The following is a 17,706-nucleotide window of genomic DNA, read 5'->3' as shown; positions in this document are numbered from 1 at the left end:
GGAAAGGGTGTTTATTTTACTCATTGTTAGATTTTCCTGTATTTGGGTGGCTTGCCAATAGATTTCTCTAATGCATAAGCTTGATCAGAGCTCTTGTGCGTAGAAGAATTTATTGAAGGTAGTGGTGTAGCAGGTCTTCAGCAGCGATGTCAGCGTGTCGGCCTTCAAAAAATCTTAACCCAGAGTTCTGACTGTGGAACAAAACTTTAGACCTACAGCTAATTTGCATAGAAAGGAGATCACAGGGACATCCTGAGGGAAACACAGCATCACAGAAAGAACTTTCCCACAAACACCCTGGGAATAACCTAACCAATGAATGTGTTTTATGATATATACAAAATGCATCAGGCTAAACACATAATCTTTCAATTATTGCCCAATGAAAATTCAATTAAGTTCGGTATCCAACATCCAACACTGTAAATCGACCAAGTGAAAATGGTTATCGGCACGTCCTGATAATCTCAAAACGGCCAAATATTGGTCACCATGAAATTCAGACCAACACAATGTTAATTTATAATAATGATTTAATAAATTATGGCCTCAAAACAAACAAAGGTGCAATAATAATATTCAAAAGACAGTTCTGACATGGCATTTAAAATCAGAAGCGCACTAGCAGAACATCAAGCAATCATTTGGACGACTCTAGGAAAAGGATCTCCTGAGAGAATGTATATGCGTGTATGAAACTCACCCAATCCCCACATGAAAGATTGACTCCTAATCTGCATTTAAGCACATAAAAACATTCTGGCATCTGGATAGATGTAAATGATACACACTGCTGATGCGAGTCCCACTCTTGATTATCAGGAGCTTATGTACCAGCATAAATCTGAGAATGACTGAAGTTTCACTCCTACATTTACAGTACGTCACACATATGTGCTCATAAGAGATGTCTGAGAACTAAAGTCACACTTCCATTGTTTCCTAGAAACTGTGTGTTTCCTTGGAAATAAAACATCAGGATTATTACTCCAGTGAGGAGAACTACCATAACACACACTTGTATAATGTATGAAAAATTGCACATTTAAAAATATCTGAACAGGTCTGTTAGCTAGAGTTTGAATCGCCAAGCATTGCATCTAGACACTAAAGACTAGATCCTTTAAGAGGTAAAGAGGATAGCTGTTAGAAACCATCTTTGCATATCAGAGGAGTGTATTTATTGCATGTCTATGAAACAACGAATGACGTCACGTCACGTCTGTCTTCAGTCTCTGACCCCAGAGCTGCCTTTAATGTAAGAATCTGTGGAGTTCTTTCGCTGCTGGGAAGCTCAGGGCTACAAAAGCACAGTCTGCCTTTGGTTGCATGTCCATCTTATAGCCACAGTCCCTTCAAACAGTCCAAGGAAATGTACAAATGTCTTTTTTGTAGTTGTTGTATTGGCGAAAATCAGCACAATGACTTCTTTTATTTGTTTGGCAGCAGGGGGCGCTCTTGGCACAAGAGGATCCAGAGGTGATGGGGAGGGGAGAGATGAAGAAACCTCTCATTTTGCTCCTCACTGGAAAGATGATCAACAATATGATCAAAGTTTATAACAGTTATTAGAAAGTTTATGATCAATAAAGTTTATGATCAAAGTTATTAGTGGCAGTATAACTTTCAAAATATATATACTTTTTTTTAAGTAATAATAAAAGATAATGTTGTAATATAATATAAATAATTATAATTAATCTGATATTTATACATTTATTTCAACTATTGAAATAATTTATAGATATTTATAAATATCATCAATTTCTGAATTTTTTTATTCATATTACAAAAGTTTTTATTTGTTAATTTATTATTATTATTATTATAAAATACTGGAAAGATGATCAACAACATGATAAAAGTTTATAGCAGTTATTAGTGGCAGTATCAATTTCCTAATATATTTTTAAAAAGTTGTTGTATAACATATTTAACATAACATAATCATAATAATTAATTTGATATTTATAAATGTATAATATAAGAATTCAATACAATATTTAAATTATTATATAGAAATATTATTACATATAAAATGTATACTATTTATTATATAACAATTAAAATACATACATATTTGTTTATTTATTATTACTATCAACAAACTCACTGGAAATAATCTAAAATTCATAATATATTTAAAATATATTTTTTAAATAGTGACAAAAACTTTTTAAATAGGCTATAATATAAATAATTATAATAATCAATCTGATATTTATACATTTTTAGAATAGAATATAATAATTGCACACACACAAACGTTTCAATTAATATATTATAATAATTTAAAACATTTATAAATATCAGATTAAGTTCTAAAGGTTATCATTTATATTGTAAAGTTATTCTTTGTTTACATTTTTTTATTACAATTTATAATATTGACCGACTAACCTTATCCCCTTTCTTATACTGTCTATGCTTATCCCTTGCCTTATAATGACTTGCAGAATTGAATCTGATATTTATAAAATTAAGTAAATATAACTAAGGAAAATGTTGGTGGGTCAGTATTACAAATCAGAATCAACTACCTAGACTACTTTTTATACAGTATTATGCAATAATAGATATTTTAATATAATTTTTGACAATATCATTGCAGATCTAAAGGAACTTATGCAGAGTAGATGCCATATTTTATTTGATGTGAGTGAAAACAAGGCTGTGAGGGATACAGTGGATTCTACTGAGTGTATTGTACCTTGGTACTGATAATTAAGTTAATGAAACACTGAAAATATGTATTTTAAAAAAACATTGGACAGTACAACCTATTGAACGTACTGTACTTTATTTTCAATATGACCCTGATAAAGGTCCATAGATCCCTCGAGATCCAATCAACTAACAGTAATGCAGAAACTCACAAAGTAGACATCCAGCACTGAGTCGTCATCTCTGTCTATGTCCATGGTGCTTTGCTCAGACGTCAGACAGATGGCGCTGTCCTCCAATGTAAAAGTCGAGCAGGCACATCTGAAAGGAAACAACAGCAATGAATCAGAAGAACAGTACGAAGAAGCTCAAGGACAAATTAAGAGTCCTTAAAACATGACGGATGAATATTGAGCAAAGCCGGTGGTCTCATAAATGCCAAAACTCTGTTTGCCCTGATCTGAGGGAATGCGTGTGGCCGTGCGTTAAGACAGAGACAGGGAGACGAAAATAGAAAGCATTTCAGCAGCAATATTTCTCATCATTACCATGACACATTTCATATGAGCGCTGGCCATCTACATCCACTTCGGAATGTGCTTATGTTTTTATGGCCTGCAATAATCTCTTGAGTTATTGATGCCATGGCAACCAGACCCTTGTTCACCTCATGAACGTAAAGCACTCTGCGCATGTGACACATTTCAGGGTGTTCATTAACACAGACTCACCCTGGACTTCATCAAACGTTTTCCAAGTCTAAGGTCAGTAAGACTTTTTGGGAAAGAATCGAATACTTTTATTCAGCATGCAAGGACCACTAATTAATCTATTATATTGATGAAGTCAACGAGATAACATCTGACAAAGCTCTTTTAACTCAGTAATCATTGTTCAAGCACCGAATGCCCCCTTTTGTGGTATTCTATGTCATAAAACAATACCTCTATTATATTCGTCCTTAGCAAGCAGGTGAAATATTTATGAGGCCTTTTCACAGGAATTCCACTTAAAACAGGTGTGTGTCAAAGGTGAGGAGATCAGTGAAAACCAAACACAAAGAATCGAGCAGAAGAACAAGTGTAGTGTGACAGCACCTGGTCAGTCGCTCACGCCAGCTGTAGCGGGATCAAAGAAATCCAGCTAGAAGTGTTACACTGTGGCATTGTTTGACTATATTCAGTGAGACTTAGTTAAAGGGATAGTTCATACAAAAATGCAACTTTTGTCATCATTTACTCATTCCTAACCCATATCACTTTCCTCTTGGAAGTGATTTTGAAGTATTTGTTGCTCTTTCCCATGCAATTACAACAATAATAAGGTTTTTAGTCTTCAAAAAAGACTCAAAAGTACCATAAAAGTAGTCTATACAACTTGAAATAAATCAAAAGACAAAAAATCATAATATCAAGCTCATTTACGGAAGATTGTTACAGGCATTGTTTCTGCCACAAAATAAATGGGTTCATATCTCACATCTCATCTACTGATTTTTATTTTCTAGCAATGGCCCCTATTCATAGACTGTGATGATGTGTTGCCAAAGCTATCATCGCAAATCAATTTTTTCATATTTTCATTTTTTAAATATTTATTACACATTTATAACGCTATATATCGTGCTATATTACCTTGTCAGTAAATGACATAAAACGAATTAACGCTGCTGCGAGGATGTTTCTAATAATGGCTGAGTGAGTGAAAGCGAATTTGACATCTTTCTCTCTTCCGACCAACGTACCAATCTCTCTATATTTTCTCCCTCTTTTGAAAAGTCATTGAAACTCTATCCCAGATTTTTTTCTTTTGCTATTGGAGCAAAATGTAAATATAAAAATGATATTTGCTGTCGTCTCCCGTTCACCGCTATAGAAGTTTACCCAACTATGACGACTTCCGCTTCTTAAAACCCCAGAAATGTGAAAAGAGTCAAGAATACAGTATCTCACACTTTGGACCTTTTCCCTCACAATTCTGACTTTCTAACTCACAATTTTAACTTTATTTCTCGCAATTCCGAGTTTAGATATAAAGTCAAAATTGTGATATATGTACTTATAAAGTCTGAATTGTAAGATAAAAACTCACGATTACCTTTTTTATTCCGTGACTTAAACAAGCTTTCATACTGAATAGTGTGTTCATGAGAGAACTAGCAAAGTTGTATTTGAGTAGGAATCATTCTATTGAGTCAGATCTTGTCAATGAATCAATTGATTCAATTCACAAAACCACTCTTAATGATTAGAATATGAATTGAATTGACCTGGTTCTCACTGCGGTTCAGAGACTACTGTTAAAGAGGATGGGTGAAAGCAGAACTACTTAAATTTGGTCAGTTTATCACATAAAGTTCACAATCATATGACGCCCAAGTCACACGATTACCTTTATGATACTTTTTTAGTGCTCGTTTGTCTCCTTTCTGAAGCCTGAAAGCCTTAGTCCCTATTTATTATAACTGCATGAAAAAGAGTGACTAAAATGTCTCCAGTTGTATTCCATGAAAATGTGTTAGCAAATTCTCATATTTTAGGTGAACTATTCCTTTATGTATCTCTGTGGAGGGAACAGAAGTAGAAGGAGATGTGAAGAGCTAACAGGTGTGTGTCAGGTTTATGGGTCTGAAGGTTTGTGAGATGTGTGTGAAAGGTGTCACCTTTCATTAGATCTGGCCTTCAGGTACCGATCTGTGACGAATATAGAGGGCGGGGAGAGGGTGTTTCTCAAGGAAGAGGCTTCATGTGGGTAAGGAGTCTGAGGGACCAGGTCAGGACGGTTATAGGACCAGAACACTGTGGTATGAGATGATAGAAACATCACATGAGGTGATTTCCTGAATAAATGTACAGTATATGAAAGTTACTACATTGCTGTGCATAAGTTTGGGGTCGGTAAGGTTTGTTAATGTTTTTGAAAGAAGTTTCTTATGCTTACCAATGCTTTAAAATGTAATAAAAAAACAGTGTGAAATATTATTACAATTTAAAATAACTTTTTAGTTTAATATATTTTTAAATGTAATTTATTCCTGTGATGCAAAGCTATATTTTCGCATCATTACTTCAGTTTTCAGTGTCACATGATCTATTGGAAATCATTCTAATATGCTGATTTGCTGCTCAAGAAACATTTCTTATTATCAATGTTGAAAACATTGATAATAAGAAAAAAAATCTGGATTCTTTGATGAACAGAAAGTTCAATGAACAGCATTTATTTGAAATAAAAATCGTTTGTAACATTATACGTGTCTTTACTGTCACTTTTAATCAATTTAATGGATCCTTGCTGAATAAAAAAAAAAAATAAAAAAGAGAACAAAAACTTACTGACCCCAAACTTTTGAACGGCAAGGTATTACATTTTTATTATAATTCATACCCAGCGCTGCAGCAGCTCTAAACCAGTGACATACATCAGCACAAAAAGTCAATGCAATAAGGTTTGTGTTCAGCTAGTAAATGTGAAATGAATGAGGAAGAAATGACTGTCTGGAAACGACTGTCTCGGATGGCAGCTTGTTTTTCAGGGTTTTTCCAAAATCAGACAGTTCCTGTTTATATCTGTGAACATTAATAGAACTGATGTTTGCAAGTATGTCACCATTTGTGTTTTGTAATGGGATGGTGTGCAAATTAAGGGCTTTTTACATTGCTTTTAACCCAGGGTTTCATTTAACCCCAGTGTAATGGCATTTTTTAACCCTGGCTAATGTTTCTGTCCCTAAAAATGCCAATAAGAATGCTAACCCAAGGTTTTAAAGATGTACTATAATCAGCTAATCCAGTGTAAAATATGAAAAGTGTGAAATATAAAACATCATAACCCAGGATTATGTTAATCCAGAGTTTAAATGATCCCTCGGATTGTGAAAAGCCCTTTAGCCCTTAACCCAACCTTTTTCATATAGTCAGTGCCGCCCACCTTGTCCATCCAGACTGGCAAGACTACGAGCGCCTCCAAGCCTGTCCACTCTCTCCTCGGGCTTCTCCTCCTTCTGTGGGGACAGCACCTCTTGAGAAGAACACTTCAGCGCTGATATGGAGTTACGCGCCCTCTTGCCAGGGGAGAAACGGTTTGCTGGATGTGTGACAAAGAGACTAATTATGGACACTGTCCTAAATGAACTGAAAATATGATGATATAACTCTCCCCTAACTGTTACCTGGCAGCCGACCATTAGACCGTGAAACGAAATCTCAGCTCACTGTCTAACTTTATTAGAAAGGGGAAAAATAAATCTATTGTGCTATATTATTATTGGTTATAAGAACCATATTAAGGGGGGGTGAATTACAGTTCTTGAGTAGCTGAAGGACATCTCAGAAAGAGGAAGGAGAAGTTCTTCTATTGTGTGCACTGATGTAATGTTTCAAAATATTCTTACTAATGAAAAAAAAAGGTCGGGCAAGAGCATTGGTGCAGCTTCCGTTCTTGAGTTTTGCCATTGGCAGGAAGTTATAAATGATTGATTATGATCTTTTTCAATGCACTTCTTTGAGCTGTGGCATCCATGTACATCCTTGTACAGCGACTTTCACACGCAAACAACACTCATATTTTCTTCTAGTTTGATATAAATCTTCAGAGTCAGACTTAAAATTTGTTTTTGAGATCGTTTTAGTTTTATGTATATGCTATATATACAAATTTTGGTAACACTTTACAATAAAGTTTAATTTATTACCATTAGTTAACTACAGTAGTTAACATGAACTAACAATGAAAAATATCTCTACATCATTTTTGTTTTTGCAAAATTATATTTTGAAAAAACTAAAATTAACAAAGGTTAACAAATGCTGTAAAAATATATACTCATACTTAATTCAGGTTAACTAATGCATTAACTAATGTTAACGAATGAGACCTTTTTGTAAAGTGTTACCAAACTTTCTTTTAAAAATATATGAATTTTGAAAAAATGTTTAACATGTATTATTTGAAATTAATTTGCTCGTATTGTTGACTTACGGTGAATCTTTCTGAATACACTGGTGCTCATGAACTTGAGAAATCTGTTTGCATAGAAACCCGGTCTGTGCACAGACACTGTATCCTAGGAGAAAGAGAATACATGACAATCAAACCAGGAAGCATCCTTAAATCCCCAGAGGTATGAATAGTCTATTCATAAACGAAGGGAGCAGAGAGACATAGACTTACACCATCATAGACGAGTGCCTTCCAGGAGTGCTCCAGCTTCTTCATGAATCTTGGAGGGAAATGAGAGCGAGAAGCTGCAGTGAGCTAATATGCTGTAAGCTGGTGTGTAACATGACATTTGGACTTTTGGGTTTGTTATAAACTGACACTAGACTTACCTGTAAGACTGCAAGATGTCGATAATGCCTAGAAAAATAAGTAGTTTTTCATCCCTGTGTGTTTTTGCAGGAATACCTCCCATTCTGTATAAAAAACATTGTGTTATTATATCAAATATATTATATATAAATTATATAATATAATATTTTATTTTATAACTTAAGTTATATTATATCATACTGTTATGTAAATTATGTTTATTAGTGCCTGGGGAATCTCATAAAAACACTGCAAGATCAAGACAAACCATTTCCATCCAAAATATACATAAAATAATCATAAAGAACATTAACCTAATATTTGTTTTAATCATTGTAACAAATTCTATCATCGTTGCCTTAATGCAACATTTTATTTTGTTAACTAACATGTTTTTTATTTTTTTATTTGTACTTGTCATTACTCTTAAAAAGTATTTTAATACAATATAAATTCAATTTAAGGTAATTTTTTATTTAACTATTAATAAATTAAATAATAAATTAAAGGCAGTTAAAAAATACTACAATTTATATGTATATATTTACAATAATTATTTTACATAGTCAAGTTACAATTCATTATAAATACTTCACAATATATAAAAATGAATGATTATAGATTAATTATTAATAATTACATTTTCTTCAACAAAATATAATTTTAATTATTTTCTTTTGATTTTGGGGGGAAATACAACAGTTCTTTTGTGACAATCACTGGCTACATACAAAATATTTTTACTAAAACAAAAGTATTTGCAACCAATGTGCATTATTCTCTGTCTATTCACATGACAACACATACATTTGTAATATATATGAACAGCCTAAACACTGTGTGTCAGGGACTCACGTGTCATCGGTGGTCAAAGCCTCAGCTGCCTTGCCGTCTCCCTGAATGGACTCCATGGCGGTGGAGTAAAGAACTTTCTGTCCCACGATCCTCTTCCCGTCCACATTGTTGACGTCTCCTTCTCTGTGACTCTGGTCCAGAACGTGCACCCCCAGCAACAGACTGTAGTCCATGATCTTAAAACTCTCTAGCACCTGCACGAAATACAACACAGCGTTTAGCACACTGTGAATCTCACGCACAATATGACGAGCGCCATTGCTAATATCCTCCTGGTACCTTGCCTTGTTGGCCACTGTGCTGTTGCTGTTTTTCCTTTTGTCAAAATGGTAACCCTCATTCTGCAAAAGTCTTGTGAGATCTGTGTTTGCCAAGTTAATGTTTGGGGGGTTGTAGGGTTGCTACAGGACACCAAATAAACATAATAAAGATGTGTTTGGATGTTGCATGTCAGGCTTTTTGCAGAACAAGGGCTGCTAGAATCAGCCCTGCATTGTCAAAGTCTTGTACGATAAGCTTTTTGGGGTGGCATGTCAAGTTAAAAATGGCACTTATCAAGACCTCTATATTCTGTTCAATTTCACTGCGCTCCGTCTAGTTGTTTGTGAACACAAAAACATTTCCTGTGTGAACCAGAGTTAATTCAGTGTAACTGAGATACAAATATAGAATTAGTAATTTTGAATTAGTTTTTATTTTTATATTTTCTGTTTTCATTTTTATTTTAGTTGAAGTTTTAGTAACTTTGTTGTGAGTTTTTGTCATTACTTTTTTAAATATTTTTTATTTTATTTTTTATTTAAGTTTTAGTTATTGGGCAACTAGCTGAAATAATAAATATATATATATATATTAATGTTTTATTTCAGTTATATTTATATTCAGTTATAAGTTTATATTTATTTCATGTATTAAATTGAAATTAATTTAGAAATTAATTTTTGGTAAATCAAGCTAAAATATAGCTGCAAACAGCAATGACAGGCTCAAGCCCTGGCACTACCACCACTTCGGTGGTTTTCGAGAAACTGTGCACGGCGGGCAATACTGTACATTCAAAGCGGGTAAATATATATTTTTCTGTTAACTATAATAACTGTGAATACTCACTAACACAGCTCTAAGCTCGTCTACTTTGCGGCATTGCACATTATCCAAATACACAATTTTAGTAACAACAGATAAAACAGCAATGATAGAGGGAAAATGCCGGCACCTGTCAGTTTTCACAGATATCTAATTTAGTAGGTTTTATCCAGGGAGTCATGCATCAAATCTGATAGCAAGCATTAGAGTGCAATTTAGTGAAAAATAAAAATGATCAAAAAGCTCTTCGAAATGAAAACCTGAATGAACTAACTTTAAGATTAAACTCTGGGGAAAGTCTGTACAGTATCTTCAGAAATGAGTCAGAGGAAAAGTGATTAGTTTATCAGTGGTAAGATACTACTGTAACTACTATAAACAGACTGAAAATTTCAGCATTAGTCATCGATAGGCCGCCAAACAAAAGATCTCAGCTTATATGAATGGAAACAAACCGCAGAGACCCATGTGCACTTACAGTAAGGCTGTTAGTGTATAATACTATGTCGTATACATTAAATACTTCAGGTTTTTTACTTCTGGCTTTAAATGAAACAATATCAAACAAGCAGGTAAAATCCGCAGCAGTGAACCAATAAATGGTTTACATGATTTCACTTTTGCATGACACTCTCGTATCCCCCATATTCAAATGGATTATTTGAATAGGGACACACAACATCCTTGTTTTGCATCCCGTCAAGAACGTCTAAAAGCCTCCAAATGGGCCCTCATCTAGGTCACGGCAATACCCAAAAAAGGCCGCAGTGGAAGCACCTCTTGTTTGGCACATGGAGTCATTGGGTCAAAGAAAGGAATTTACATTTACATTATTTTTTGGGTGGGGTAACAGTTTAACAATTTGCTGAGAGGAGGAGTCTAAATAAATACCCCTTTTTACGAAATCGTGAGCGTGAGCAGCACAAACAACATGGGTGGCAAAAGGCAACTGGTTTTACTACATATTTCCATAGTGAAAGACACTCTTTAAGATGAAGCTTACTTTCTTAAACATTTTTCAGGCCTTAAAGATTTTTAATTGAACATGAAAATAAATTACACATTTTTAGGGCTCATATCATAGTATTTTTCACCTAAGGATCCACTTTTAGTCAAAAACACATTCTCACGAGGCTTAAGACTGAATACATGTTGTTGATGTGTAACTGTAAATGATCACGAACTCAAATGTATTCATTTGTCTGAAGTCAAAAGGTTGCAGAAGTTCGAAATGAACAGGTTTTGCCTTTTTGAACTGGGGAGGAAGCTCTGAAAATAACAGTACGCTTTCATAGAACATCAAGCTCTTTTGATTCCATGATCTGACTCCTTAACAAAATAATAAAAAGTACAAACATGCGTTCAATACCAAATACAAAACTAAGGGAACAGATGTGAACGGTTGGGATTATGTGAAAGCTCTCCTGTTTTGAGATACTTGTTATGTTTAATTTTCAACAAAAAAAACCCCCTAAAAACCTGGGCTTCGTGCCGGCAGTCCACAATGACGTGCTGTTATACCACTATCAAGACCGCCTGTTTTGCTTCTTGGTGTGCTGCCATCGGTCGAGTCAGCTGAAATGAGAATGTAGATTCTCTTTACAGTCATTGGTCATTCATTAACATCAGTTCAACGAAAAATTTGTCACTTGAGTTCATATTGTATGTAAACATGAGGTACTGTGACCACATGACCCAACTATTTTTTTTCTCTCATTAAGTTTTAACTTACATAATGAGTGTTTGAGCATAAGAAACGTGACATTTAAAAAATAAAAATGTATTTATATTTTATTGTATGAATAAAGTTATCCATTTTCAAATTCCGTGCTAATCTTTGTCTATAAAATTTCCCATGCAACGCCAATATAGTTAAATGGGATTTTTTTTTAAATGGTGCTGTTTAATGATGCTACATTAGCAGTGCCTGTTTAATAGCCGTTTCATGAACATTTTTCAAGAATTAGGCACAGAAATCTTCCACTAAACATTCATGAACCAAACTTTTCACAAAGGTTCTATGTAATAAAGTAAACACACACACACACACACACGTTCCCAGTTATCGTTAGTTTCCCTGGTTGTTAATTAGTTCCTACACCTGTTCTGTTTCATGTTGATTACTCTCCCTGTGTTAAGCCCTCAGTTCATTGTTCAATGTTTAAGTGTAGTAGCTTTGTTTTTTCTCCTGTATGTTCTTCAGAGTTGTTAAAGATTGTTCGCTCGAATCTCTTGTGCCATGTGTTTTATAAAGCCACACAGTAAAACAAGTTTTTTTTTTTTTTTTTTTTTTACTTTTCATAGTACATAAACTGAACGTTTGCTTGAGGGCCCGGGGTGACTAATATTAACAGAGCATTTGTTCATGCAAGATTAAAATCAAACCTAAATATCAGTGTAGTTCTTTATGGGCTGCGCTGTCTGTTTGATGACGAGTTGCAGAAACCATTTAAAGGCTTGTTCTTGATTCTTATAGATTTGGCTGTATTGTGCTCTGCAGTCGAGGCCCAGGGTGTGTTGCTTACTCAGGAGAAACTTTCTGCTTAGTGTTCATTTTAGTTTCTGCACAGGACGTAAGGAAAAGCTAACAATAAAATCTTACAGTACTCATGGGAATGTGTTTGAACTGCACTTTGTTTCCTTGCATAAAGAAAATTTCTTCTTATATAGTATAGTGTTAAAAGGATGACATAGAAAAATAAATCAGTTTGAAGAATTTCAATCCATAAAAGACTAAATGTTTCTCAAAGGCTGAAGTTAGATCACAGGTGGGCTGGTCCGAATGTCCCCAACTATGGTCATTACTGTGTGGAACTCGAGTTCTCATTTTTCCCTCGGCCCTCTTGTGACTCGCATTACGGCTGATCCTTTTAGTTCAACGCTCACTGGGGCCGGCCGCCGGTCAGTACATAATATGCCAAAAACTGTTATATAGGGAACATTCAGTCTCTGAGAATTTTCAACAACAGGTCATGTCTGGAATGCCATCGCCATGGCACTGTTGTGAGGCTTGTTTGTTGGTAAACAAATGACCAGTAAGAAACTAAGCTTGGTCGAACACCAGGTCTGCTGAAGAATTTGAGAAGCACAAGGCGGTTACCTAATGCATTTGGGACACTTCAACATCATGCCACAATCATTTGAGTAATTTAGTTATTGCAACTTGGCTTTGGGGGAACTTAGGCTAAAAAGTAAAAGAAAACATGTCAGAGTTTGCATTTGTCCTTGAAAGATACTGAAGTGCACAAATAGGACACAAAAATGACAAATTAGCTTATTTTAATTGTTTTTTTTCTGGACAGCAATGTGAAAGGAGAATAAAAAAAGAAAAGAAAAGCAAATTAAGACTTTAAAGGATTTTTGAAAAATGAGAAAACAGTTCCTTTTTTCGTTTTTCAGGGCTCTAGAGTGCGACCAATTTGGTCGCACATGCGACCAAAATTTGTAAGGGTGCGACAAGAATTTTTCCTAGGTCGCACCAGTGCACCTAATGCCGAGTTCAGACTGCACGATTTTAGCCCCGATTTTGGCTCGCCGACAGGTTTTGAGAAATCGCCGACAAATGCCCGAAATCACAGGCAAATCGGTGCTCGTTCACGCGAATGACAATCACGCAGTGTGAATGAGCAAAGACGCGATCTGAGAGAATCGCCGACGAGTCGCCGACGCCCGTGAGATATTTGGCATGCTAAATATCTGGACCTGTCGGCGATTCACAATCCTGCTGTGTGAATGTGTTCTGACTGAAAACTACATCGGCGATGACCGACAGCCAATGAGAGAGCAAGATACAGGGATGAGGTGGAGGAGTTATAGACCAGAATATCAGTATTTTAATAGATAGGCCTATATTTACAATTATATCAAACAAAAACAAAGCACAAACATTTGCATGACCAGCAGCAACAGCAGGACATTTGCAAAATTATTTATTTACCCCCAACTCTCTTTGCAAAACACAGTTCTTGCTCCCCTCTTCTTCCCAACCATTTCCAGCATAAACTGTTTATTTTTATTTTTCGTTTTCGCTACAAATCAGTGCACATACAATTTGTAGACTATCATTTTTAATAACAAATTCAGTGTCGCGCGAGAACTCCGGTCTCACGCACGCGTGATCTTCCGTTATTTCCTATCACTTCTCGCGTTTGTTTGGTTGTGAAACGTAGTTTGCGGACCAGGCAAGTTGTCGGCGATTCTTTCTTTTGTAAAGTCATGCAGTGTGAAACCTCCTGTCGCCGATCCATCGTGCACTGTGAACACAGCAGCAACTGAATGTTACCCCAGATAGTCATGCAGTGTGAAAACAACAGTGACCCGATTATTTTGAAAATCGTGCAGTCTGAACTCGGCATAACGTTCTCGCATGATCGGAATCGCATCCGCTGCCTCTCCACAAACGAGTCTTTTGTTCTCCTTGCACGCATGGTTGGATCATATCGTGGTCTAAACCAATCAGAGATAGAGATTGGGTGGGTCTTTGCCTCTGATTGGTTGTGGTTCAGATATTCCTGTAGGACTAAACAGAGCCATAGAGAGAAAGAGTTGCGACACGCTTTGATGTCGCCGCGACGGCTGTCACGTGGTTCATGTAAGCCCCAATAGTTCCACAACATACGCGGGCTGTCATGTTCTTCTATGGACAGACAGCAGCGATTGCATTATTAAACGGTAAATATAAAATAAAACACACACCCAAGTACTTTTTAAGCTGTTATTGCGTTTTGTTAATGTCAGTTTTGCATTTGGAGAGGCAGGGTGACAACTTAGATAAGTTTTAGGCTATATTTTTGGAGGGAACAGCTTAGTGTTCATGTTCGCATGGGTAACGTTAGTAGTAGCACTGGCTTTAGCGGCTCTAACTTAACTTTTCCATGTCATTCATCTGATGATGGACGTCTCATGATATTTATTTTAGCACAACTGGCTGGGCTGTATTAGGCTATTGATTCCCGTGATCTTGCTTATAAATTCCGATTCAGCCATTAGCCTACCTTCGTGATCACGCAAAGAGGTCTGCAGTCCGTTCAGAATTCCAACCAACATAAAATATAAATAATTACGCTGTGCATGTACAAATAAATGATTTAGGAGGGAAATAGACTGCTCCCATAACGTAGAAAGCAACGACTATATACAGCAATGTTCGGTAAATATTCAACCGAAAAATATTCTTCATAAAATTAAACCGGAGAGATAGTTAATGAGTGAATTAACTATGTTCCTAAATACATATAAGCACATGCATAGCCCTAACCCATTTAAATAAATGAATTGTGTGTGTGTATGTATATAATATTATATATAGGCTATATATATATATATATATATATACATATAAAATATTATTAAAAATATTATATACATCAAGTTACCAGTTAGCTAACGTTAGTGAAGTGTTGGTCACGTAAGCTATCGCTGCAATTAACCTATTATCTTCCAATAAACATTTACTAAAACTGGCTACATAAAATATAACTACAGAAGATTCACGAGAGGTCGGCTAATGTGTGTAAAAGTAATAAAAAAAACAGTAATTTCATTAATTTACCAGCGAACGTACTTCTGAAGCACTGAAAATGAATGGGGTTCAATGGAGAAACTATCCGTGTTTGGAACTATTGGCCGCTCCCATAGACAGTAAAAGAAATGGACAGAGCGATCTCATTGGAACTCAGTTGAGACAGTTGAAGCCCATTTTTAGCGATTTTTGAGCACTTCCGTTCCTGACGCGCAGACTCAAACCGACTCAAACTAAGCTTGATGACGTGAGCAACCTGTCTGACAGACGTTACTCTTCTAGTAGCTGTGCCAAGGGAATCTGAATCATTCCCTTCCGAAACTTGCAGAGCCGGAGATCGTGAGTATTAGCTGTCCATGAGCTCGCAGCAGGAGCAGCTTTACAACTCTCTATGGGCTTCTCCCTTGACTTTATGCCTCGACGTCCCCCCGATTGCCTGCGAGCTTCTCCTCCTGTCTGTACGGTAATTTCAGTACAGCGCAACAGAGAGTCGAGTGGTTATGACGCAATCGTTAGCCTATTTTTACTAAATCTGTTTCTACGGGGCCATAACGTAACATAGAAGGTAATGGAGCCTTTTATAGGCTACATTGTCGTGTTTCTTTAGAAATAAATAATGGACAAATGGAGTCTTTAAACGCCTCAGATGTAAAGTTATTCGCTGTCAAAGTGACGCCAAAATGAATGGGAGTCAATGGAAATGCTAACGCAAGTGAAGTTCTGCTACAAGATGGCGGCACCCGGCCGACTTCAACTTCCGGTCGATGGATTACCCCCTTGGCCGCTCCACGACACGCGTTACTTCCGCATTGCAAAGTTCCTATGGCGGTCTATGGGAGTGTCGCAACTCTTTCTCTCTATGGCTCTGGGACTAAAATGCTCCGTGCAGTGTGATTGAAATAAATTGCGACCTGTCACCTGAGCACCAGAGAATCAGTTATGGCAATCAGCAGCATCAGCTAAATAAACGCAGGAAAACAGACGACGAAGAAACTTTTAAAAATGTAGGCTACTTGAACTAGGTAAAAAAATATTGATTTCTCGATTCTCATTGATTTTTACGAACCGTTGGGCTATCAGTTGATGAATGAATGGAACATTGTAGCGAGCATCCCATCCAATAAATCGCAATAATCTTTGTGCTTTGTTAGGCCTACTATTGATATGAAACAAAGTCTCAGATTTCAAATTAGGTCCATTTTCTTACGAAATTCAAAAACATAAATAGTGTATTGACGCTGTGGCGTGAGATCGCTCTGGCTCAGCTCAGCTCAGGAGAAGCAGCAGTGCGGAGCGCACATGATCTTCTCTTCCGCCTCAATAATACCAGTTACAGCGCGAAATAAACATGAACGAGCATCTGAAAGTGTGTTAAAAGATAGAGTATAACTTATCGAAATCCGTATCATGTCACATGGAATCGCTCAATCGGTGTTTCAACCGTGGAAAGACGTCAGTAAAACGCTTGTAAACAATGTAATGTAACGCCACATTTACCTCAGAAAAAACATATCCAGTGCCCATAAGCTCGTTAGCTAGCTAGAAAAATTAACTCTAGAGGAGCATTGTGCCTAATATATGCACCATATTACATATTCATTATAATTTTTCAATATTTAATGCATGTTGTTTGAAAAAAATCTGGCAAGTTTTTATGCAGCCACCATTTAAATGTTTATATTTCATATAACTTTATTATTATAAAAAAAAGTGTAATTTAGTTGTTTGTGTACAAATCAGGTAATTTTTACCTTCAATATTATAGTAGGCTAATGAAGCATAGTGGGCTACAACTGACTCCCAGTTTACAGCATTAGTTGAGATTTGTTTTTCTTGAGAAAATTTGCCATGTACTGTACCTGATATCCAATATAATCAATATTGAATCGAATTGTGAAATTTGTGTCAATATCCTGCCCTAACTTAAACAATGTAAAAACAGCACTTTAATAAAAAAAAAAAAAAAAGATTTATATTTTTATATACAGTATAATTGTGCTTCAAATAAAAAAAAAACTACACCTTATTCTTGTTTAAAAGCATTTACATAATATACATGAATATATGGAACGTGATAAAAAGGTGACCTTGAAATTGTGGCGTTAAAGGCGACGCGAGACGAGGAAAAATTTGAGTGCACCTAAATTTTGTGCTGGTGCACCTAAATAAAAAAGTTAGGCGCACCAGTGCAACCAAGGCAAAAAGTTAGTCTGGAGCCCTGTTTTTCCATTTTTTCCAAAAAAACGAAAAACAAGAATTCAGCTAGATTT

At 35.8% G+C, this 17,706-nt stretch overlaps 1 protein-coding gene across 2 annotated transcripts in view; it reads right to left on the bottom strand.

Annotated features, from left to right (window-relative positions):
- Positions 1 to 662: 662 nt before the first annotated feature.
- The window catches only part of pip5k1bb (phosphatidylinositol-4-phosphate 5-kinase, type I, beta b), a 51,908-nt gene continuing 34,864 nt past the window's right edge, over positions 663 to 17,706 (bottom strand). Inside the window, exons 8-15 of one of the 2 annotated variants that reach the window (XM_056259752.1) lie at positions 8,830 to 9,023; positions 7,995 to 8,078; positions 7,837 to 7,885; positions 7,645 to 7,729; positions 6,595 to 6,750; positions 5,327 to 5,462; positions 2,877 to 2,985; positions 663 to 1,525 (exon numbers count right to left, since the gene is read on the bottom strand). In XM_056259752.1, coding sequence (XP_056115727.1) covers positions 1,523 to 1,525; positions 2,877 to 2,985; positions 5,327 to 5,462; positions 6,595 to 6,750; positions 7,645 to 7,729; positions 7,837 to 7,885; positions 7,995 to 8,078; positions 8,830 to 9,023 — 816 coding nt within the window. In that variant the 3' untranslated portion in view covers positions 663 to 1,522. The remainder of the gene's footprint in view (positions 1,526 to 2,876; positions 2,986 to 5,326; positions 5,463 to 6,594; positions 6,751 to 7,644; positions 7,730 to 7,836; positions 7,886 to 7,994; positions 8,079 to 8,829; positions 9,024 to 17,706) is intronic. The other variant, XR_008807841.1, reaches the window with a different exon arrangement.

Source organism: Rhinichthys klamathensis, unplaced genomic scaffold, assembly GCF_029890125.1.
Source record: "Rhinichthys klamathensis goyatoka isolate OS25496 unplaced genomic scaffold, OSU_Roscu_1.1 h1tg000169l_1, whole genome shotgun sequence".
In the NCBI taxonomy this organism is placed as follows: domain Eukaryota; kingdom Metazoa; phylum Chordata; class Actinopteri; order Cypriniformes; family Leuciscidae; genus Rhinichthys; species Rhinichthys klamathensis.
This window is presented reverse-complemented; position numbering and strand designations above follow the sequence as displayed.